The sequence below is a fragment of the Triturus cristatus genome, chromosome 7 (assembly GCF_964204655.1).
Source record: "Triturus cristatus chromosome 7, aTriCri1.1, whole genome shotgun sequence".
In the NCBI taxonomy this organism is placed as follows: Eukaryota; Metazoa; Chordata; class Amphibia; order Caudata; family Salamandridae; genus Triturus; species Triturus cristatus.
Genome location: NC_140590.1, coordinates 1,787,162,434 through 1,787,186,804, shown reverse-complemented (window position 1 = coordinate 1,787,186,804; position 24,371 = coordinate 1,787,162,434). Strand labels below are relative to the sequence as shown.

Genomic DNA, 24,371 nt, shown 5'->3' with positions numbered 1-24,371 from the left:
TGTCCTTGCTTTGAAGCTGGAGAAGCCTATTCTACTGGTAGAGTCGAATACCAGCATTTCCTCCTTCTCATCCTCAGACATGCGTGTAGAATTGTTCTTTGGACAAACAGCATTGCCCGTTTTGTTTTGCCAGAACTCATCTTGCAATTGTTGGAGAGTGATGTCGGCAAGGCCGCTGGACCGATGGGCGCCCATGATGAGTGACATCCAGGCAGCACAAGAGGCATGTATAGAATAAGAGTAAGGTAGGAAGGGTATGTTATTCTCTGTGGAGTGAGGCAGGAGACCACAGACACAACAGTTTGTTTTATTCAATACCTCATTATGTTGATTCAACATTTGGATGAAGGTGTTGTTCCAAAACTCTTGTCGCCTATATTGGAGATAAGGGGACAAGGAGACATGGGCGTGTTCAGGAGGCATGGCATTAGTGGGCAATATGGTATCCTTGGCTGGTGCCCCTTCCTCTAGGATCCAGAAGAGGATGGCGAAGATAATAGTGAGGAGGAGAACTGTTGTCAAAGCTATTGACCTGTTATTAGGCAGTTTGTTACATAGTGCTATCTTCTTGTTGGAAAGTTCCATGGTTTCGTTGTTTGTCATAATCAGTCTTCTTTTGGGCTCTACAGCTGTTGGAGAGAAAAGGTGAGCCCTATGCGTTGCCGGTAGCTGGTGTTTCCTTCTCCTGGCTAGGCTTCTCAGTACCCCGCTACCTGGAGTACCAATCCACCCTTCCATGTAATACTACCGCCCTTCGACTTTTGGCTCACCTCCCCTGTCCGGTCGCTGGAGCTCCAGAGGCCGTGCGGGGGCGGAGGTTGTATCTTTCTTTAGCTGGCATGGTGTTATCTTTGAAAATAATTCCAGTTCTGGTTCTGGGAGACCATACACAGGGGGGGTCGCACATTAAAACTTCCTTGTAGGTGGACAAGTTAGGATCAGTTTGAGTGATGCTGGGGATCTTCCGGCAGTGCACAGCATGTATTCAAGATTTCTTGCCTTCCACTCGCAGGGCCGTTCTAGTGGTCAGAAGTACTAGCAGGAGCCCTCTCCACCAGAGTTCGAGCGTCTTCTTTCGAGCGAAATTCTTTACCATAGCAAAATTCCCCGGTAGGGTGGCATGCCCCGGCCCAGTGGATCGATCAAGCAATGCTTCCTGGACCTGCTGATGAATGGAAGACAAAGTTTGTGTAAGTACGGACAAATAATCACTCAATAATTCAGACAATGTGGTAGCAGGGGGTGCGCCCCAGATGTCCATTGGGCATCCAAAGACCACCTCATATGGAGTCAATGCGGTGCGGGAATGCGAGACAGATCTTATTGCTAGAAGGGCCAGTGATAGCGCATCTGGCCATTTTAGCCCCGTAGTTTCTACTATTTTGGCTAGTTTGGATTTGATCGTGGCATTGTATCTTTCCACTAGGCCTGCTGATTGGGGGTGGAAGACGGCATGAAATTTTTGTTGAACCCCTAATCCTGATAGTATATTCTTGACAATTTCTCCAATGAAGTGACTCTCACTGTCACTTCATAGGAGTCGGCAAAGGCCGTAGCGGGGAAAGAATTCCTTCAGCAATATCTTGGCGGTGGTTAGGGCTGCGTTGTCTCTAACCGGGTAAGCCTCCACCCATTTGCTGAACGCACAAGCAACCACCAAAACATATTTAAGGTTGTTGCATCATTCCATTTGAATATAATTCATTTGCAGCACTTCAAAAGGTGATGTGGGGATGGCATATCCTGCCCTAGGTCCCCGAGTCCCTTTACCTACATTGTAGCTGAGATAAACCAAACACTGTTGGATCAGCCTGAAGGCGGTAGACCAGAGTTGGTTGTTGTCCCACACTTCCTGTAATATTTTAGTCATGGTAGCAGCATTGTTGTGTGCTGGCAAATGAGTAGGCCTGGGCTAAAAATGTGGTCCGCTCGCGGAAATTGCGATAATTTGACATTTTCGCGTTCCGCGGAGAGCGCAAAAATGTCAAAATGTCAAAATTTTCGCAATCCGCATTTTACCGGAAATTCTTTGCTTGCTCGTGCTGTGAAATAATACATTCTTGCATGCGCGCGATCGCATTACCTGACTCCCCTCGTTCGCCGACAAGTTTTCCCGATCCGGTCGCGTTCACCACGAGATGTTCGATTATTGGTAGCCATTTGCGCTGTCTCGCGACATTTCGCGCCTGCAGTAATGAAGAACCAGAACCTTATTTGCCTGGCAGCGCAGGGTACGCCTTAATCTCCTGGGTTCTCCTGCTTCAGCTAACAGAGACACGGGGACACTCTGTCAACGTAAAAGATCAGATTTTATTAGCTGCAGCTAGTACAACTGTGTTTGTCGCTCCTCCTTACGGGTTAATTTATTAACGTGTCTGTAGCTGACTCGCAGGTGGCGAGATACATTTGTGTGTTTTGTGGGACAGTTGTGAAACGAGAGAATACGAGCAGAGGACAGAGAAGGCCAGAAGATAAGATAAAGTCAGAAGAGAATAGTGTGAACCAACAGATAGTTGAGACAGGGATTAGGAAAACCAGACAGGGATTAGTGTACTCGGCCAGTCCCTAACACCAGCTTTGTAAACAGAGGCAGAAGGCTATTTTGACACGATGTTGTAGGAAAAGCAGAAAGGACTTCATTCGTCGTGCTGCCTGAGTGAGGGCAACAAAAAATGGCGGCGGATTACAAAATGGCGGGTCAATACGATCGAGATCGAAAATCGAATTTCCTCAGTAACATCATTCGTCGCGCGATCTCGTCTTTCTTGTCGCGATCATGCACCGTGAGACAAGTGAAAAAAAGATGGCCGCGCCCGCGAGCAACCGCATGGGTAAGCTGGCGAGCCGCGACCACGCAGAACATACCGCTAACGGGCGGGAAAAAAAGTCCGCATCTTTGTGATATTTCCGCGTGTTTGCAGAGATTTTTAACATTTTCGCGATAATTTGCGAAAGTGAATTTCGCAAATTCCGCCCACCCCTACAAATGAGTAATTTGAGTCATAGTTGGCCTAGTGCCCGCAACAGAAAACGGCAAAAAACGCAACGTGGACACACCTCAGTCTCGCAGTGAAAAATGACCCTTTTTGGGTAAAGTGCCTAGCTATGGTTTTTGAACCATAGCTCTGCCGGCACCTAGGGAAGAATAGCAAACCTATACATTTTTTAAGACTAGACACCCAGGGAAATCCAGGATGGGGTGACTTGGGTGCCTCCCACCAGGTTCTGTTACCGAGAATCCCTTACAAACCTAAATAATTGGCAAAAAAACAAATTATCCCGACTTTTCTGTGGTGGAAAGTTCTGGAATCTGCATGGATCCACAAATTTCCACCCACCCCGCATTCCCCAAAGTCTTCCGAGAAAAATGGTACCTCACTTGTGTGGGTCGGCCTAGTGCCCGCGACAGGAAATGGTACAAAACGCAACGTGGTCACACCTCAATTTCGCAGTGAAAAATGACCCTTTTTTGGCAAAGTGCCTAGCTGTAGTTTTTGAACGCTAGCTCTGCTGACACCTAGGGAAACCTAGCAAACCTATACATTTTTTATAACTAGACACCCAGGGAAATCCAGGATGGGGTGACTTGACTGTCTCCCTCCAGGTTCTGTTACCCAGAATCCCTTGCAAAACCAAAAACAATTGTCAAAAAAAACACATTCTCCCCACATTTCTGTGGTGGTAAGTTCTGGAATCCGCGTGGATCCACAAATTTCCACACACCACGCATTCCCCAAAGCCTTCCCAGAAAAATTGTACCTCACTTGTGTGGGTCGGCCTAGTGCCCGCGACAGGAAACGATGCAAAACACAATGTGGACACACCTCAATTTCGCAATGAAATATGACCCTTTTTGGCAAAGTGCCTAGCTGTAGTTTTTGAACCATAGCTCTGCCGGCACCTAGGGAAACCTAGCAAATCAAGGCCTGGGGGTACAGGCAGTAGGGCACATGTTGTGCCTTCCTGGTATTTCACCCCTGTTCCTGCACAGTGTGGCTTGCATGCCACACCATGCAGAAACTTGCTGCAGGTGCTGTCATGATTGGGGGCTGCATTTTAGGCTCTCCTATGAGCCTAATAGCCCACCACCATGAGACCAATGCAGCACTGCCTGCCTATCATGGATTGCAATTGTAATCCCGCAGGTAGGTGCAACACAGCTTTGGCGGTCCTCCTTTGGACAGCATGGTGGCAGCACCATTGGAGGACCGCCAAACTCATAATAAGGCACTTAATCTGAAGGTAAAGCCTTTGACTATGACAAACAGGCTTGGTGTATTTATCTTATGCTGCATCGTGGTCAAACCGAAATTGTATATTGGTCGTAGTCAAATAAGAACAGCTAGTACTGATTGGCACTTTACATTTTCTTGGCGCTTTGTGCCATAAATCTATTCTGGGTTGTTCTTGTTACTCATTAAATTATGTATCTTTTTGTATTCAATAGGTTGTAAGAGGTTTGAATTTTCAACTATTTTACTGATAAATACATTTATACTTAAAGTATTTTCTGTGCCGTAGTTACCAGAGGGTTGGGCTTAAATTACTGAAACCACTTTAGCCTGACAAGATTATAGCCTCAATACTTGTTGTGGACTCACACCCACTCTTATTATTATCTCCCTTTCTTACTGGTAGGAGAAATTTTTCAATAACAACTTTGAAACAGACAAAGAAGTAATGACATCATAGGATGCATTCAAGTTTTCAAGTAGCTATTTGAGAAAAAGCATCTGTCTTCAGCTCCTAATTAATAATTATTGCATTGACATTACTGGTGTTTTTGTTTTCAGTCTTTTTAGAAACTGCTGCATCATTGGGAGAATGAAAGAAGAAAATCAGAGCTCAATGAAGGATTTCCTGATTGTAGGATCTTCAGATCTTCCACAACTACAAGTTCCACTTTGCGCTGCATTTTCAGTGATATACCTCTTAATACTTGTAGGAAACTTATTAATTATGACAACCACTTACTGCAAATCACAGCTGCACACACCTATGTATTTCTTCCTCACAAATTTGTCCTTTAATGACATCTGTTACACCTCAGTCATTTTCCCGCAGATGCTGGCCCACTACTTTATGCAGAATACACATACTTCTTTTACTGAATGCCTTATGCAGGTGTACTTTTTCATGTTTTTTGTGATTGTACAATATATTCTCCTTGCGGTAATGGCTCTTGATCGGTATGTTGCCATCTGCAGTCCCTTACGCTATCCGGTTGTCATGAATAAGACTGTTTGCTTCGGTTTGGCTGTGGGAAACTGGGCACTAAGCTTCATTATGGCACTGCCACATACTGTATTACTGTCTAAGCTCTCATTCTGCAAATCCCACACAATCAACCATGTTTTCTGTGATCCCACAGTTCTCATGAAGATTTCCTGCAGCAACACTCACACGATTGAGACACTTACCTACATGTTAGGTGTATTTGTGGCATTCTTTTGCTTTAACTTAATCATTTTTTCTTATGTCAATATTGCCTCATCCATTTTTAAAATTAAATCTAAAAGCGGGAAGCACAAGGCCTTCTCAACATGTGGGTCTCATCTCACTGTAGTTGTTATTTTCTTTGGTTCTCTCTTTGGTACCTATGTGCGTCCCGCATCAACATATTCAACGAAAAACACTAAGATTTCCTCTTTGTCATATATCGCTCTCACTCCCCTCTGTAACCCCATTATATACTGCCTGAAAAACACAGAGTTTAAAAATGCTCTGAGAAATAAAAAGAATAATCTGTAGACTCTGGAAGAAGAACATTCACTGGGAGAGGCTGCCAAACCCATGTTGCATATTAAATTGCTGATGAAATAGAATCAGGAAACGATACTGGACGTCCCTGTGCACTGTGAAATCTTGATTGAATGATATCTGTTGTTCATCAAGAGATCAGTTTGATGTTGAATCCTCAGCTTTTTCATAACAAATAATTTCATCATTTTCATTTCTGACATGGTCAACAATTGTATAGCAAAGGGAATTGTTTCTCTATCAAGACAAAAAAGGAAATAATACAAACATGCAAATGGCACAAAGGTTTACTAGAAAATACAATGTGGGACACAAATAGAATCTTCAGCGCTTTTGACTCTTAAACTTCAGTGGATATTTGCAAGGCTAGACTTAGGGGTGCTGTTAAAAAATGGGTGGCTCCAGCTGGCAAAAGTGTGCACCTTGTCCAAGTAGGGATCCTTCCTTCTTGTCAGGGTAAGGGGATTACACATCTAAAATAAGCCCTGCTCACCCCTGGGTAGTTTGGCACAAGCAGACAGGCTTATCTCAGGGCAATGTGTAAAGCATTTGAACATAACACACAGTTCTAACAGTGCCTCTCTTCTGGTCTTCATTTGCCCTACATATTTGCTCTGAATTTGCTTTGAATGTGTGTTCTTTTGTGTTTGATTATGTTAGTGTCGAAGATTCCTCCTTCTGGACAGGGGAGTGCGTTTGCCTAAGTGTGTGTGTGCCATTTGTGGCAATACTTGCTGAGTTTTTTATCTGTGTGGGGAAACTAGTATGCATGTGCTTTAGTGATGACTTATGATAGCTGGGAACTGTTTAAGGGTCTGATATGCCCTAGCTTCTCGGGATTTAGATAATATTAGATCATATTTTGCTTGTGGGGAGATAAACAGATGGCGAGTCTTAGTTACAACTACTTCTAGGAGCTCAAACGCTATATACAGTTACTTTACTGCACGGTAAATTAGAGGGATTAGGCTAGGTAGAGGTGTCATTGATCCTCATGTGCTAAGCTTTGGCTTAGTCAGTCACTGTAGCTGATGAATAACGATAAGTTTTAACAGGCGCAAATCCATTATGAAAGCCATGAAGTATCTATACCTAAATCACTTGGGGCCAGATGTAGGTAATCCTGAAATACCGATTCCTTAATACCGAATTTTACCGATTCGTTATTAAGAACTCGGTATTCCAGATGCACGTAAAGAATCGGTAAAAATTACTGATTCGGTAAAAATCGCAAAAAAATAGCGATTCGGAATGAATCGGTAAAAAAAATACTGAATCCCCATTACCGATTCGTTATTACCGAATCCCCAATACCGAATCGGTAAATACCGAATTGGTAATTTAAAAATCCGTAAATGTGGAATCAGCCAATCCTGTGCATCCTCATAAACTCCCAAACAGGAAGTGGCCACACTCATGCAGCTGCACTGAACCTGGAGCTGACTGTGAGGCAGGGAGCAGAGCAGAGAAGCCAGGAGCAAACCAACTGAATTTTGCAACCAATACTCAGCAAAATGGCCAACCAGGAGAGGAAGAAGGAGTCTGCAGAAAGAAAAAGGAAGCACTAATTCAGTGACAATGAGCTGGAGGTCCTCATTTAGGATGTGACCAAGGACCACGATATATTATTTGGAAAACAGTCCCTGCACGTGCCAGAGTCACAAAAAAGGCAGATCTGGCTTGCAATTCAGGGAACGATCAATGCCATCGGAGTCAACCAGCGCTTCCATTGAGGACCTTAAAAAAAGATGGTATGATCTAAGGAAGACAGCGAAGGCGAGGATGGCAGAGAGGCAGAAGCAGGCCGAACGTACAGGTGGAGGGAGGAACACAGCACCTGCACCAACTGCTCTGGAACTCCTGGTTGAGTCCACCCTGCAGCCGGAGAGTGTGAGTGGAATTGGCAATGCAGACAGCTCAGCCAGAGCTGCCAACAAACAAGGTAAGATGCATTCACAGCATGCTGTGCCCCCCACTCCCTACCCCCAATCCCCAAAGTGGCATAGGAACTCCTACTCCAGTCCATGTTTTACTTAAAACCTGCAATGCATTATGGGAGATGTCGTCAGGAGTAACACATGTCAGAACAGTCAGTCCACTAAACCCAAAGGCATGTGACACCAATTAGCAATTAGCAAGCAGAGGACACTCAGTGTGATTGTCAGGCATGACATTTATTACAATGCAAATGCTGCCAGATAAGTGAGCATATGTACATTCTGTCTTCACAGGCGAGCCATCTCGCAGGGCAGCAGAGGGGAGCAAAGTAAAGGCATCCAGGACAGAGAGGAGACAATAGGAGGAGGTCTAGCCACCTGCAGGGCACACCACCCCACCACCGCCACCATCACCATCACCACCACCACCACCATCACCATCACCATCACCACAACCATCACCATCATCACCACCACCACCATCAAATCCACCAGCACCGAGAGGCAGGAGGCATCCGGTGGCCACCCTCCAGCAGATAGAGGTGTACGAGGAGGACAGCTGTTCCTTTCTTTGTGGCAAGGTTATGCAGCATTGCACATGTTGCTATTATTTTGCAGCAGATGATGGGGCGATACTGCCGTGCACCTCCACTTTTGTGGAGGCAACGGAACCTGCTTTTTAGTAGTCCAAAGGTGCGCTCCACAACGTTTCGTGTGCTTTTATGTGCCACATTGTATCTCCTCTCACTTGGGGTGGAAGGGTTGAGGAATGGAGTTAGGATAAATGACCGCACAGCATATGCGCTGTCACCTAAATGGGAAAGAAAGTGCCATTAATTGGAGTCACCAATACATTCATCCAAGGTATACATCAGGGTGTGTCACATTGATTTACCTAGCAGGTATCCTTCTTCAAATTCACCACCAGCCAGACGTGTGTAGATCCCGCTGTTCCTGAATATGTATGAGTCATGGGCACTCCCTGGAAATTTGGCCACGATGTCAGTGATGATGTTGTCTGCATCACATATCTCCTGCACGTTGATGGAATGCGTGGATTTGCAGTTGCGGTATATGTATTCTGTAGCAGCAGGTGGGCAGATTGGTATGTGGGTCCCATCAATGCACCCTATTACATGTGGGAACTGTGCCTTTTGGTAGAAATCCAGCTTTGTCTTCTGCAGTTCCGCCTGTGTGCTGGGGAAGCATATGCAGTGATGCATTCTCTGCATCATGGCATCCAAGAAGGAGTTGAAGAAACAGGACAGGCAACTCTGTGACATACCACCTGCTACAGCTATCACACCCTGGTAACTTCCTGATGCAAGTAGGTGCAGGCTACAGTGCACCTGCACATGTGTTGGTATGGCATGCGCCCTTGGTGTCTGATGCTCCAGGAATGGGTGCAGGTCCCGTATCAGGTCTAGGATGGTTTGTGGGTGTAGCCTGTACCTCTCATGTATTTCTGCCTCAGTCATTTGGAACAGTGTGACACGCAGTCTGAACACACGCTCTTCCCGTCTTCAGACCCTCAGTCCTGCTGCTCGCAAACATAGCCGCCTTGCTATAACGTAGAGGGCCGCCATTGTGTTCACACTGTTGTATTTTGGGGCTGTTTTTATGCAGTGCACCTGATTACTACCTGCTTTGAGTCTGTGGTAATTACCGATTCTTAAATACCGATTTTTAGCAAATTTGGTATTATCAATTTTTGGTACATTGCATTTGCGATTTATTACCGATTTCTTATTTACCGATTCGGTATTTTAGTGTTCCGGTGTCTGCTGCTCGGTAAATAAGGAATCGGTAACTGGTTTACCTTATTTTTACTGATTCGGTATTACCGATGGCGTTCGGTAATACCTACATCGCACATGGCTAAATAACGGTCGAAATTTACCGAATTTCGGCGTTACCGATCGGTATTGAGCCACCTACATCTGGCCCTTGGTCAACAAAATGTGGCACATGCCGAGGATAGATTTTTCAATCTTTTTGGTAGGCTGGGTCAGAACTTGGGAAAGAATAATGAAGTGAAGTACTAGTAGGAGGTGATTGAGTGGGCAGTATGAAACACACCTTGGGGCAGATTTATGTTAGACTTGTGCCACTTTTACGCCGCCGTTGCGTCACTTTTGTGACGCAGCGGCGGCGTAAACCATGCACCATGTTGCGCCTTATTTACAATGTGACGCATCTAGGGAGATGCGTCACGTTGTAAATCCCTGCGCTACATTAAACCTGCGTCAGGTTTAATGTATGCAGGGTGGGCGTTCCATCGGAAAAAGCCTCGGAAAAGTGACGCAGTGAAATCTACAAGATTTCACTCAGTCACTTTTCCGACGCTGCTGCGTCAAAGCCTTGCGCCTGCTTGAAGCAGGCGTAAGGCATGACGCAGCATGTTAGGTATGGGCAGCCCCTAAACATTGCTGGAGTTGCGTCGTGCTTGCGACGCGACTCCAGCAATGCGCCGCCCTTACGCCATCAGATGCGTCACGCATCTGTTTATCCTTGCACCACGATGTGCTGCATCTGTGGTGGCGCAAGGGTAAACTTGCGTGACGCATCTTTCCTGGCGCATTCCTGCTGATTTGCAGGGATGCGCCAGGAGACATAAATCTGCCCCCTTGTTTTCAGTATGGAATGCATTGAAAACTTTGTAAGGCCACATTAACTGAAGAAGACTCTCATTGCACAGCCAGCACTGCAGTGCCAAATTGAACCAAGCTGCAGTTGGGACACAGTGCTGAAATGCCATTGGCAGATAGGTGATGAATGAGAATGGGTGAGATAGCTGCCTCGCTTAACAAATACACTATACTTAATTTGTAAATAAGCAAACATTATGACTTACCACCAACCATCCCTGACACAGCTGGGACTCCCTTTCCAATCACCTCCGTGGCCGCCTCTGCTGCAATGGCACTGCTGACGCTGCCGGCCCTGGCTCTAGTGGCCTGTGTGGCTAGAAAAAAACCATACACATTTTAGATGCCAGTTTCGCCTTTTAAGTAATTAACAATATTTTTAACAAAGTACAATCACAATGCCTCACTCGAGTTTGGTTAGCAGTGTCTTCTATCGAAACTATCACTTTGGAAGGTTTGTTGGGTTTCAATGGCTATGATGATTCTGAGTCATTGAAGTGCAATGAAGGATTAAATGGTCAATGAAGAACATATGGTCTTTCTTGGTTTGCAAAAGCAATGGGACTTCACACTTTCCTACCATGCTGCACTGTCATGAAAACTGCTGGTATACTGTATAAGTGAATGATGGTGGGGTCCAAGACTATGGCCACTCTCTTGTTTTGACTGTTTGACCATGAGCAAGAAAGTCTTTTCAGCAAACATGCTCCATGAATAATAGCTTACTTAGGCCAGCATTCTTCACAGTAGAGTACTAAAAATCCAGTCTCTTAGTCTTGCAGTACTACAAGATATATAGGGTGATAGGGAAAGCTTACTAGCAAAGTAGAAGAAAGGTAGAGAGTACAGACAGGAGGAAGTCAGCTACAGAAACATGAAAAATAGAAAAGAGGATAATGCAGGGGTGACAAGAATTTAACAAACATTAGAGTTGAAAAAAAGGAGACAGTATACAAAATAATCAAGGAAAACGTATTAAATAGTTCCAATATTGGGAAGAGGTAAAAGTTAGAGAAATAACAGGAATTACTGGGGCCGGCAGAACCATTGGCCGTGGCACTTGTGGTGGTAGTTCCACCCGCCTCAACACTGGTGGTGGCCTCCTCACCTCCCTGTGATGCCCTCTAACCCTTGGGTACTGATGTAAGAAATAAGAAGATAAATAAATTGATCAGTGATACAGCTAATCTACCCAAAAATATTTTGACAGGCAGATACAGTAGCATTGTACTTCTCTGAACCAGATCACCCATAGTACTAGTATTGAGTTGACCTATTCCTAATCTCCTAAACCTAAGCCCTAGTCCTAATTTCCTAAACTTAATCTACATTTTGAACTACTATTGCATTGCAATGAATGATCTATGCTTCTTAACCCCCTTTTATGGGCCAACTCAGTCTCCGTTTCAAATGCATAGATGCATAGCACATATCACTGAGATATTGGGACTGTATGAGCTACTTAAAGAAAGGCACAGAGAACACTAACTCACTGATATACTACCTCTATGTTATTGACAGGACAGAGAAGTCTGCATGACTTCTTAAATAATCAGCCCAAGAGATCGCCAATAAGTACGATTAGGTAGTGCCAAGCACCTGGCTAGCTCAAGCTGGATAAGATATTATTTGTAGCATGAACTTAACTTACATCTGATCTTGAGCAGCATGCAATTTGAAAACAAATTAGCATTTTAGAAAACAAAAAATACATAATTACTCACCAAGCCCTGCGAGCTCGACACCTAGCAGGTTGATCAGGTCCTGTTCTCCGTATAGCAGGTTAGCCCAACGGTGTGTCAGTTGCTGCATCATGTGCTGAACAACAGTGCTCCAGCACATGCACCAGTGTACTCTCCCTAAGAGCAGCCGATGCTCCTGCAGGGCCTCTTCCAGGCCTGCCACCTACTGCCAGCATGGATGGGAGGTGGCGGTGCACATAAAAAACAAGTGCGGTCAACCCTGCCTCTGAAAACACTGAGTGGGGATGCACCTCTTTGTGGTGCTGGCAACCGCAAGGTGTGGTGACTTGCTGCAGCTGGACTTGTGCCACCACTTGCTGCCTGTTGCTGAGACATCGCGGCGGAGGGCAAAAAGAAGTAGGAAAAAGAAAACAGCAAAGCAGAAAGGAAGAAATAAAGAAAGTAAAACACAACGAAGAAAGGGAAAACAAAAAAGTACACAAAGTAATTGACAATTAAAAAACAGACAAAAACCTAAAATACACACACTGAAAGACACATACTGATAAAAGAAGGGTAAATGAGGGGTGGATGAGTGGTATGGGGAGGATTGGGAGATTCAAATTGGATTTAAAAAGTAGGCCCAGCAACATGCACAGAACAGAAAGCAGGTGAAACAAAAGGGGCGGTCCCATGCAGGCCACATGGTGCCATTCACACTTATTATTCAGTGTGGAACATGCTACTGGCCTGAAAAAGCAGCATGAATGGGCGGACAAGCATTCTACCGCCTGTTTGTGCGGAGTTCCGCAGAATCTCATGGAGTTTTTTTTAAATCCACGTAATTCCACAGATCAAAGCTCCATGAGTTTCATCCAGGCCTACTTTTCAAACTGAAGGAGGGTGGGAGCACACTGTCTAACATCTCAATTTGCCCCAAAGCATCACGGTAAATGCAGTGTATTATAACATTTCTGTAGTAGACTTTACTTTTTCACCCTTGTTGGTGGAGTCTGTGCTGTGTAGCTCTAGACACATGGTTCTGGATTTATTCCTCCATCTGTAGAGGCCATATTTCATCTTGAGTTTGTTCAAAACCTGCCTCTGTGCTGCAAATTCTTTTTGCACACAGGATTTCTCCATAAGTGTGCTGTTTTCAATGGCAATGAGTGGAAACGTAATATGGTGTTGCATGCTGTGCTTTTTCTAAAACTATAGTAGTGAGTTTGGAATATATTATTTCTAGTCTTACATCAAGAAAATCCAATGCTGACTTCCTATGCTGGCTAGTGAATGTTAAGTTTAGATTGTTTACATTAATCACATCAACAAAACCTTTTGCCAAACTCATGTCTCCTTTCCTCAGTACAAACCAGCTATGGATATATCTGATCCACATAATGTGGGTTGACTATTCGTCCATGCCTCACCCATTGAGCACCTGCTCTTCCCACCAGCCCATATGAAGATTAACATAGCTGTGGGTTATGCAGGTGCCCATCACAATTCCTCTTTGCTGTTGGAACAACTCTTAAACAGGAAATTATTACATGATAGGCACCTGTGGATCACACTCCATAGCAACTTGTTATGCCTGAAAAACACCATAGGTCCCTCTCTTAAGAAATGTCTGACTGCCTTCATACCAACAATATAAAATATCTGCATCAATGACATAGTCGAACAACTATAAGTCACCATATGTATAGCAAATGTAAAATAATTAATTTGCATCTTCATATCACAATGTATACATCATTTAAACCTGGGCGGACAACTACGCTACGCTCGTGAAGTTTGCGTAGTTTGTGCTACTTCGCGCTACGCGAACTGCACATTGCACAGTGCAAAATCGCGAAGCGTAGTTGGCATTTTTTGCTCGCTCGTGGTCCTCAATGTCAAGTTGGCAACCGCGAGCGAGCAAAATGACATCCCGGCGAGACTTTTTCCTCGTTCACGATCAGCAACATCAAGTTGCCGATCGCGAGCGTGGAAAATAAACCTTCCGGCGAGATTCTCTATGCGGGGAGGTCAGGTTTCTCATTGCGAGTGGCCGCGTATGCTCGTGACCGCTCGCGATGAGAAACTACCAGACCGCATTGAGAAAGCTGCAGCTCGAGTAAAAACCTACTTGAGCGGCAGAAAACGACCGCTTGCAGTGTCAAGATGCCGTTTGCAATGATTGCACAGTGCGGACAAGCATCCGGCACTGTGCAATCATCGTGAACAGCGTACTGCACAGTTCACGGAGCACTACACATATCTCGCGTAGTGCAAAGTGCAGTTCGCGTAGCTACGCGTAGCGCTACTACGCGAACTACACCCAGGGTAATATCATTGCTAATGTATTATATGTATTAAGAAGCCATTGTTTAATGGTGTACAGAATATATATGGAAATGGCAAATTATAGTTGTTTGATTTTATCATTGATGCAGATATTATATATTCGATTTTGGACCATGCTATAAGTCGTATATATCATGTTTAAATAAAAAAAATAAAAAAATTATAACTGTGGTACTTCTAATGTTTGTGTAGTTTAAATCTGTTCTTGGTGTGATATAACAACCCATTTAGGTGAATTTCTTGGGTTTTTAGAAGTTGAAAGTTTGTAATGTTGTGTCCCTATGTAGTGCAATGAGTTAAATTGTATGTAAAAACTTACATTTTATTGTCATTTTATTTTTTATTTGGTAGATTTGGGCTACAATTTTGTATATATTTAAAAAAAATCATTTATAACTAAAGTAATGTTAGATGTTTTTTAACTGAAAAATAGTACTTTTAAACAGGTTTTACAAAAATAATATGTAGCAGTAGCGTGTTTTATGGGGGGTTTTGCTGGTTTCATGGTACTATCTTGGGAGTACTGTGGTACTCCAGGACAGTAAAAAAAGATTCTAATAGGCTGGAAAAAATGCTTTCCAGCCCATAGAACGTTTTGTTTTTTAGTCCATTTTGTTGTGCTCCTGAGCTGCTTAGGCCTGTTTCTCCTTCTGCTTTGTTGTTGGATAGTGTCTAGAGATGCCTGAAGGTAGTCAACCTCCTGCTGCTGCTCCATATGCATTGGAGGAGGAAGAGGAGGCCATTGCTATCAAGGAGCAGGAGTTAGCATGCCAGAAACAGCTGAAGGAGTTGGTGGTTTGGCAATTCTTTAGTGTTCTACCAGGGGAGAGAAATTGAACACCCTGCAGGTAACTTGTTGCTTGTGCAATAAAATTATCTCATGGGGCCCAGGACAGCAGTACTTCCTAAGAGCAACTGTAATGAGAATGCACCTGCGCAACATGCAGTCCAACCGTTTGACCTGCGCTAAAAGGATGCACAAGTTGGATTTAGTCCACCTGGAAGAGGAAACCTCTGCTCGACCTGGGATGTTCCACCTGCCTCTGTTACATCCACATCCCGTGTTGCAACTGTAGTACGACCACAAACTCATACTTCTGCCCTACCTACCTTTACACCGGATGGCTTGCATATTGCAATAAACAGGCTTTGGCAGCAGTGCAACATTGTAGAACCCTATGCAGGAACTGTGGAACTGTGACTTACTGTCTATACTGCCAAGAAATTATTGCAGCAAGGGAGAGTAACTTGAATATTTATAGTGAGCTTGCCATTGTACACCGCTGTCCACCCCAAAACTCTTAGGGTATTTTCTTTCGATGCTGCAGGTTTTTTGGTACTTTGTTGAATGCATTTGTTGCATGTTTTTCAGTTTATCCTGTCGGAATACAGTTTGTGGAGGAAAAAACCCAAGAAAACCCACAACACAAAAATATGAATACAACATGTTCTTGGTAGATCTATTTTTTAATTCACTATAATATTAAACAGCTTGTTAGTATCGCTAATGTTTAACTTACCGGTACTGATAGTAATAAATGAAATCGAAGACTAAAGGAGAAGGTAAATTAATGTTAATTCTGATGAAGTTGCTACATACATCATATAAATACTATTGTTCCTATCCATTCCAAATATTTTTATCATAACGCACTGAATTGAAATGCATTTAATATATATTAATTAACATACATAGATAATGCTACACAATGTTTTTATTTAGTGTAGTTTGGATGGTAGTCAATGGAAAGTTACTAATGTATGGTATCATTTATTATCCTCCATTAGGCGGATTAGCATTATATTTTGTTCATCATCAAACACTGGAAAAAAGCTCAAATTAAATTGATTGCAAAAAGCCTAGTGCTTGTTCAACTATGAGTTACACTTTATTTTGTAAAGTTCTTTCTGAGTGGAAAGCAGCGCAGGTTGTTCCTATAAAGAAAAACCCGAAGCTACCACCAGAGGACATTACCAATTACCGACCTATTTCTTTACTTCCCCTTAATAGCAAACATATCAATAAACATCTTTCCGAGTTTGTTGAAACCACCAAGTGTTTAGATCAGTCGCAGTCCGGATTCCGTACGAAATACAGTACTGAAACTACTTTGGTGGAGGTCATAGATAATATTCGAATGGCAGAAGACAAGGGTCAGGCAGTGATGTTGGTCCTGCTTGACTTGTCGGCTGCCTTCGATACCATATCCCATCAGGTACTTATTACCCGCCTTAAGGAGATAGGTGTTAGAGGCAAAGCATTGAGTTGGTTAATTGACTTCCTAACCAATAAGACGCAAACCATCAATCTTGGTCCTTACCGCTGTCAAACTACATGTATTTGCAAGAGGGTCCCACAGGGCTCCTGTTTAAGCCCTACGTTGTTTAACATCTATGTGGCCCCCTTAGCAGGACTCCTCAGAAGACTGGGATTCACCCCTATATCCTATGCTGATGACACGCAACTTTTGCTGTCATTTGATATATCAAATCCACTTACCCAGGATATCTTTTCTGAGGGTATGAAGGGTGTTGCACAATGGATGAAGGAGAACTTTCTACAGCCGAATACTGAGAAATCAGAAATAATGCTATTTGGAGAGGCAACACTAAGATGGTCCCCTAGCTGGTGGCCAGAGGAATTAGGCCCTGCTCCGTCCCCTAAAGATGTAGTAAAGAACTTGGGAGTGCATTTGGACAAGGGTCTAACTTTGGAAGAACATGTAAACAGTATTGCCAGAACTTGTTTTCATACTCTCCGCACTTTGCGAAGGGTTTGTCCCTTTCTTCCTATTCACACTCGTAAAACCCTTGTTCAATCATTGATTATCAGTCGACTAGACTACTGTAATGCCTTATTGATTGCAGCTAAGGAAAAATCTCAAATTAAATTACAGGTAGTTCAGAATACTGCAGCTCGTTTAGTAAATAACACACGTCCTAGAACCCCTCTGCTCCCCTCCTCCGTGATATACATTGGCTCCCTATAAAAAAGAGAATCAGGTTCAAAATTTGTTGTATGGTTTTTACATCCTTACACAACATGGGTCCTGGCTATTTAGCTCATAAATTAGTCAGATATGCTCCTACCAGATTGCTGAGATCTAGTAATTTAGCATATTTGTGCACCCCCCGCATTAAATTTGCGCGGATGGGATGGAAGGCGTTCTCTCATTTGGCACCTCAATACTGGAATCTCCTTCCATTACAATTACGTCAATGCACCAATTTATTGGCTTTCAGGAAACTGCTAAAAACAGAACTTTTTTAATTCTACTCTCTTGGTGATCAGTAGGTTGCTTCAGTGCAGAGATACCCTGTATGGGGTGATTCAGGCGCTAGGCCACATAATGACATTTCTGTTGTAGGTAGTATGTAGTATATCTACTCCACATTTCACAGATGTTGAGTTCCTGACCTAGAATTAAAATGTAGGAGTTAGAATCTTTGGGCATTCTGTGTTTAAAGGTTAACTTAGTATCACTGTGAGAAACCAGGACCTATTTTCAGTGTCCTCCTACATTTTGCCCCCATTTTGATTACTAGATGCTGGTTTTCTAACTGTGATTGTGCCCTGGGCCCTGCTAACCAAACCCAGGGCCTGTGCTCTGTGTAAAAAGCATATGGTAATTTAGTATAGTTACAATTGGTACTGGCAACCTACCTGTAAGTCCCTAGTATATGGTAAAGCATTTAGGCTTAGAGGTCCAGTAGATTTTATGCACATAAGTGTGCACTACTGTGGTGACTGCTGTCATTTTAAAAGCCAGTTCGACCTTACAGGCTGATTTTAAAATAACATACAATGCAAATTTATCTTTGAAATTAAAGGTACTTTCAAAAGGTTAAACTACCTTATTGTTTCATATGTCACCCCTGAGGTTTACCCTAGGTGCCCCAGTGGTAGGAACATTTTAAAATATGTTTTATATTCACTGGTGAGTTAGAAATTGCCCATTACAGTTTTCCCTATTGCAGCACAATAGTTCCATAGGCTAACACAAGAATAATGTATTAAAGTATTTCTATTGATAGGAGTGGACTAAAAATATCATTCAATTTCACACTGTTGTATTTTGGGGCTGTTTTTATGCAGTGCACCTGATTACTACCTGCTTTGAGTCTGTGGTAATTACCGATTCTTAAATACCGATTTTTAGCAAATTTGGTATTATCAATTTTTGGTACATTGCATTTGCGATTTATTACCGATTTCTTATTTACCGATTCGGTATTTTAGTGTTCCGGTGTCTGCTGCTCGGTAAATAAGGAATCGGTAACTGGTTTACCTTATTTTTACTGATTCGTTATTACCGATGGCGTTCGGTAATACCTACATCGCACATGGCTAAATAACGGTCGGTAACGCTGAAATTTACCGAATTTCGGCGTTACCGATCGGTATTGAGCCACCTACATCTGGCCCTTGGTCAACTAAATGTGGCACATGCCGAGGATAGATTTTTCAATCTTTTTGGTAGGCTGGGTCAGAACTTGGGAAAGAATAATGAAGTGAAGTACTAGTAGGAGGTGATTGAGTGGGCAGTATGAAACACACCTTGGGGCAGATTTATGTTAGACTTGTGCCACTTTTACGCCGCCGTTGCGTCACTTTTGTGACGCAGCGGCGGCGTAAACCATGCACCATGTTGCGCCTTATTTACAATGTGACGCATCTAGGGAGATGCGTCACGTTGTAAATCCCTGCGCTACATTAAACCTGCGTCAGGTTTAATGTATGCAGGGTGGGCGTTCCATCGGAAAAAGCCTCGGAAAAGTGACGCAGTGAAATCTACAAGATTTCACTCAGTCACTTTTCCGATGCTGCTGCGTCAAAGCCTTGCGCCTGCTTGAAGCAGGCGTAAGGCATGACGCAGCATGTTAGGTATGGGCAGCCCCTAAACATTGCTGGAGTTGCGTCGTGCTTGCGACGCGACTCCAGCAATGCGCCGCCCTTACGCCATCAGATGCGTCACGCATCTGTTTATCCTTGCACCACGATGTGCTGCATCTGTGGTGGCGCAAGGGTAAACTTGCGTGACGCATCTTTCCTGGCGCATTCCTGCTGATTTGCAGGGATGCGCCAGGAGACATAAATCTGCCCCCTTGTTTTCAGTATGGAATGCATTGAAAACTTTGTAAGGCCACATTAACTGAAGAAGACTCTCATTGCACAGCCAGCACTGCAGTGCCAAATTGAACCAAGCTGCAGTTGGGACACAGTGCTGAAATGCCATTGGCAGATAGGTGATGAATGAGAATGGGTGAGATAGCTGCCTCGCTTAACAAATACACTATACTTAATTTGTAAATAAGCAAACATTATGACTTACCACCAACCATCCCTGACACAGCTGGGACTCCCTTTCCAATCACCTCCGTGGCCGCCTCTGCTGCAATGGCACTGCTGACGCTGCCGGCCCTGGCTCTAGTGGCCTGTGTGGCTAGAAAAAAACCATACACATTTTAGATGCCAGTTTCGCCTTTTAAGTAATTAACAATATTTTTAACAAAGTACAATCACAATGCCTCACTCGAGTTTGGTTAGCAGTGTCTTCTATCGAAACTATCACTTTGGAAGGTTTGTTGGGTTTCAATGGCTATGATGATTCTGAGTCATTGAAGTGCAATGAAGGATTAAATGGTCAATGAAGAACATATGGTCTTTCTTGGTTTGCAAAAGCAATGGGACTTCACACTTTCCTACCATGCTGCACTGTCATGAAAACTGCTGGTATACTGTATAAGTGAATGATGGTGGGGTCCAAGACTATGGCCACTCTCTTGTTTTGACTGTTTGACCATGAGCAAGAAAGTCTTTTCAGCAAACATGCTCCATGAATAATAGCTTACTTAGGCCAGCATTCTTCACAGTAGAGTACTAAAAATCCAGTCTCTTAGTCTTGCAGTACTACAAGATATATAGGGTGATAGGGAAAGCTTACTAGCAAAGTAGAAGAAAGGTAGAGAGTACAGACAGGAGGAAGTCAGCTACAGAAACATGAAAAATAGAAAAGAGGATAATGCAGGGGTGACAAGAATTTAACAAACATTAGAGTTGAAAAAAAGGAGACAGTATACAAAATAATCAAGGAAAACATATTAAATAGTTCCAATATTGGGAAGAGGTAAAAGTTAGAGAAATAACAGGAATTACTGGGGCCGGAAGAACCATTGGCCGTGGCACTTGTGGTGGTAGTTCCACCCGCCTCAACACTGGTGGTGGCCTCCTCACCTCCCTGTGATGCCCTCTAACCCTTGGGTACTGATGTAAGAAATAAGAAGATAAATAAATTGATCAGTGATACAGCTAATCTACCCAAAAATATTTTGACAGGCAGATACAGTAGCATTGTACTTCTCTGAACCAGATCACCCATAGTACTAGTATTGAGTTGACCTATTCCTAATCTCCTAAACCTAAGCCCTAGTCCTAATTTCCTAAACTTAATCTACATTTTGAACTACTATTGCATTGCAATGAATGATCTATGCTTCTTAACCCCCTTTTATGGGCCAACTCAGTCTCCGTTTCAAATGCATAGATGCATAGCACATATCACTGAGATATTGGGACTGTATGAGCTACTTAAAGAAAGGCACAGAGAACACTAACTCACTGATATACTACCTCTATGTTATTGACAGGACAGAGAAGTCTGCATGACTTCTTAAATAATCAGCCCAAGAGATCGCCAATAAGTACGATTAGGTAGTGCCAAGCACCTGGCTAGCTCAAGCTGGATAAGATATTATTTGTAGCATGAACTTAACTTACATCTGATCTTGAGCAGCATGCAATTTGAAAACAAATTAGCATTTTAGAAAACAAAAAATACATAATTACTGACCAAGCCCTGCGAGCTCGACACCTAGCAGGTTGATCAGGTCCTGTTCTCCGTATAGCAGGTTAGCCCAACGGTGTGTCAGTTGCTGCATCATGTGCTGAACAACAGTGCTCCAGCACATGCACCAGTGTACTCTCCCTAAGAGCAGCCGATGCTCCTGCAGGGCCTCTTCCAGGCCTGCCACCTACTGCCAGCATGGATGGGAGGTGGCGGTGCACATAAAAAACAAGTGCGGTCAACCCTGCCTCTGAAAACACTGAGTGGGGATGCACCTCTTTGTGGTGCTGGCAACCGCAAGGTGTGGTGACTTGCTGCAGCTGGACTTGTGCCACCACTTGCTGCCTGTTGCTGAGACATCGCGGCGGAGGGCAAAAAGAAGTAGGAAAAAGAAAACAGCAAAGCAGAAAGGAAGAAATAAAGAAAGTAAAACACAACGAAGAAAGGGAAAACAAAAAAGTACACAAAGTAATTGACAATTAAAAAACAGACAAAAACCTAAAATACACACACTGAAAGACACATACTGATAAAAGAAGGGTAAATGAGGGGTGGATGAGTGGTATGGGGAGGATTGGGAGATTAAAATTGGATTTAAAAAGTAGGCCCAGCAACATGCACAGAACAGAAAGCAGGTGAAACAAAAGGGGCGGTCCCATGCAGGCCACATGGTGCCATTCACACTTATTATTCAGTGTGGAACATGCTACTGGCCTGAAAAAGCAGCATGAATGGGCGGACAAGCATTCTACCGCCTGTTTGTGCGGAGTTCCGCAGAATCTCATGGAGTTTTTTTTTAAATCCACGTAATTCCACAGATCAAAGCTCCATGAGTTTCATCCAGGCCTACTTTTCAAACTGAAGGAGGGTGGGAGCACACTGTCTAACATCTCAATTTGCCCCAAAGCATCACGGTAAATGCAGTGTATTATAACATTTCTGTAGTAGCCTTTACTTTTTCACCCTTGTTGGTGAAGTCTGTGCTGTGTAGCTCTAGACACATGGTTCTGGATTTATTCCTCCATCTGTAGAGGCCATATTTCATCTTGAGTTTGTTCAAAACCTGCCTCTGTGCTGCAAATTCTTTTTGCACACAGGATTTCTCCATAAGTGTGCTGTTTTCAATGGCAATGAGTGGAAACGTAATATGGTGTTGCATGCTGTGCTTTTTCTAAAACTATAGTAGTGAGTTTGGAATATATTATTTCTAGTCTTACATCAAGAAAATCCAATGCTGACTTCCTATGCTGGCTAGTGAATGTTAAGTTTAGATTGTTTACATTAATCACATCAACAAAACCTTTTGCCAAACTCATGTCTCCTTTCCTCAGTACAAACCAGCTATGGATATATCTGATCCACATAATGTGGGTTGACCATTCGTCCATGCCTCACCCATTGAGCACCTGCTCTTCCCACCAGCCCATATGAAGATTAACATAGCTGTGGGTTATGCAGGTGCCCATCACAATTCCTCTTTGCTGTTGGAACAACTCTTAAACAGGAAATTATTACATGATAGGCACCTGTGGATCACACTCCATAGCAACTTGTTATGCCTGAAAAACACCATAGGTCCCTCTCTTAAGAAATGTCTGACTGCCTTCATACCAACAATATAAAATATCTGCATCAATGACATAGTCGAACAACTATAAGTCACCATATGTATAGCAAATGTAAAATAATTAATTTGCATCTTCATATCACAATGTATACATCATTTAAACCTGGGAAGACAACTACGCTACGCTCGTGAAGTTTGCGTAGTTTGTGCTACTTCGCGCTACGCGAACTGCACATTGCACAGTGCAAAATCGCGAAGCGTAGTTGGCATTTTTTGCTCGCTCGCGGTCCTCAATGTCAAGTTGGCAACCGCGAGCGAGCAAAATGACATCCCGGCGAGACTTTTTCCTCGTTCACGATCAGCAACATCAAGTTGCCGATCGCGAGCGTGGAAAATAAACCTTCCGGCGAGATTCTCTATGCGGGGAGGTCAGGTTTCTCATTGCGAGTGGCCGCGTATGCTCGTGACCGCTCGCGATGAGAAACTACCAGACCGCATTGAGAAAGCTGCAGCTCGAGTAAAAACCTACTTGAGCGGCAGAAAACGACCGCTTGCAGTGTCAAGATGCCGTTTGCAATGATTGCACAGTGCGGACAAGCATCCGGCACTGTGCAATCATCGTGAACAGCGTACTGCACAGTTCACGGAGCACTACACATATCTCGCGTAGTGCAAAGTGCAGTTCGCGTAGCTACGCGTAGCGCTACTACGCGAACTACACCCAGGGTAATATCATTGCTAATGTATTATATGTATTAAGAAGCCATTGTTTAATGGTGTACAGAATATATATGGAAATGGCAAATTATAGTTGTTTGATTTTATCATTGATGCAGATATTATATATTCGATTTTGGACCATGCTATAAGTCGTATATATCATGTTTAAATAAAAAAAATTAAAAAATTATAACTGTGGTACTTCTAATGTTTGTGTAGTTTAAATCTGTTCTTGGTGTGATATAACAACCCATTTAGGTGAATTTCTTGTGTTTTTAGAAGTTGAAAGTTTGTAATGTTGTGTCCCTATGTAGTGCAATGAGTTAAATTGTATGTAAAAACTTACATTTTATTGTCATTTTATTTTTTATTTGGTAGATTTGGGCTACAATTTTGTATATATTTAAAAAAAATCATTTATAACTAAAGTAATGTTAGATGTTTTTTAACTGAAAAATAGTACTTTTAAACAGGTTTTACAAAAATAATATGTAGCAGTAGCGTGTTTTATGGGGGGTTTTGCTGGTTTCATGGTACTATCTTGGGAGTACTGTGGTACTCCAGGACAGTAAAAAAAGATTCTAATAGGCTGGAAAAAATGCTTTCCAGCCCATAGAACGTTTTTTTTTTTAGTCCATTTTGTTGTGCTCCTGAGCTGCTTAGGCCTGTTTCTCCTTCTGCTTTGTTGTTGGATAGTGTCTAGAGATGCCTGAAGGTAGTCAACCTCCTGCTGCTGCTCCATATGCATTGGAGGAGGAAGAGGAGGCCATTGCTATCAAGGAGCAGGAGTTAGCATGCCAGAAACAGCTGAAGGAGTTGGTGGTTTGGCAATTCTTTAGTGTTCTACCAGGGGAGAGAAATTG

The 24,371-nt window shown here is 43.2% G+C and overlaps 1 protein-coding gene across 1 annotated transcript in view; it reads left to right on the top strand.

Moving 5' to 3' along the window:
- Positions 1-5,838, top strand: part of LOC146813130 (olfactory receptor 5V1-like) — a 109,962-nt gene extending 104,124 nt beyond the window's left edge. The window contains exon 6 of the mRNA XM_085614709.1: positions 4,794-5,838. Within this exon, the coding sequence (XP_085470835.1) occupies positions 4,825-5,751 (927 nt within the window). The 5' untranslated portion in view covers positions 4,794-4,824 and the 3' untranslated portion in view covers positions 5,752-5,838. The remainder of the gene's footprint in view (positions 1-4,793) is intronic.
- Positions 5,839-24,371: the final 18,533 nt, after the last annotated feature.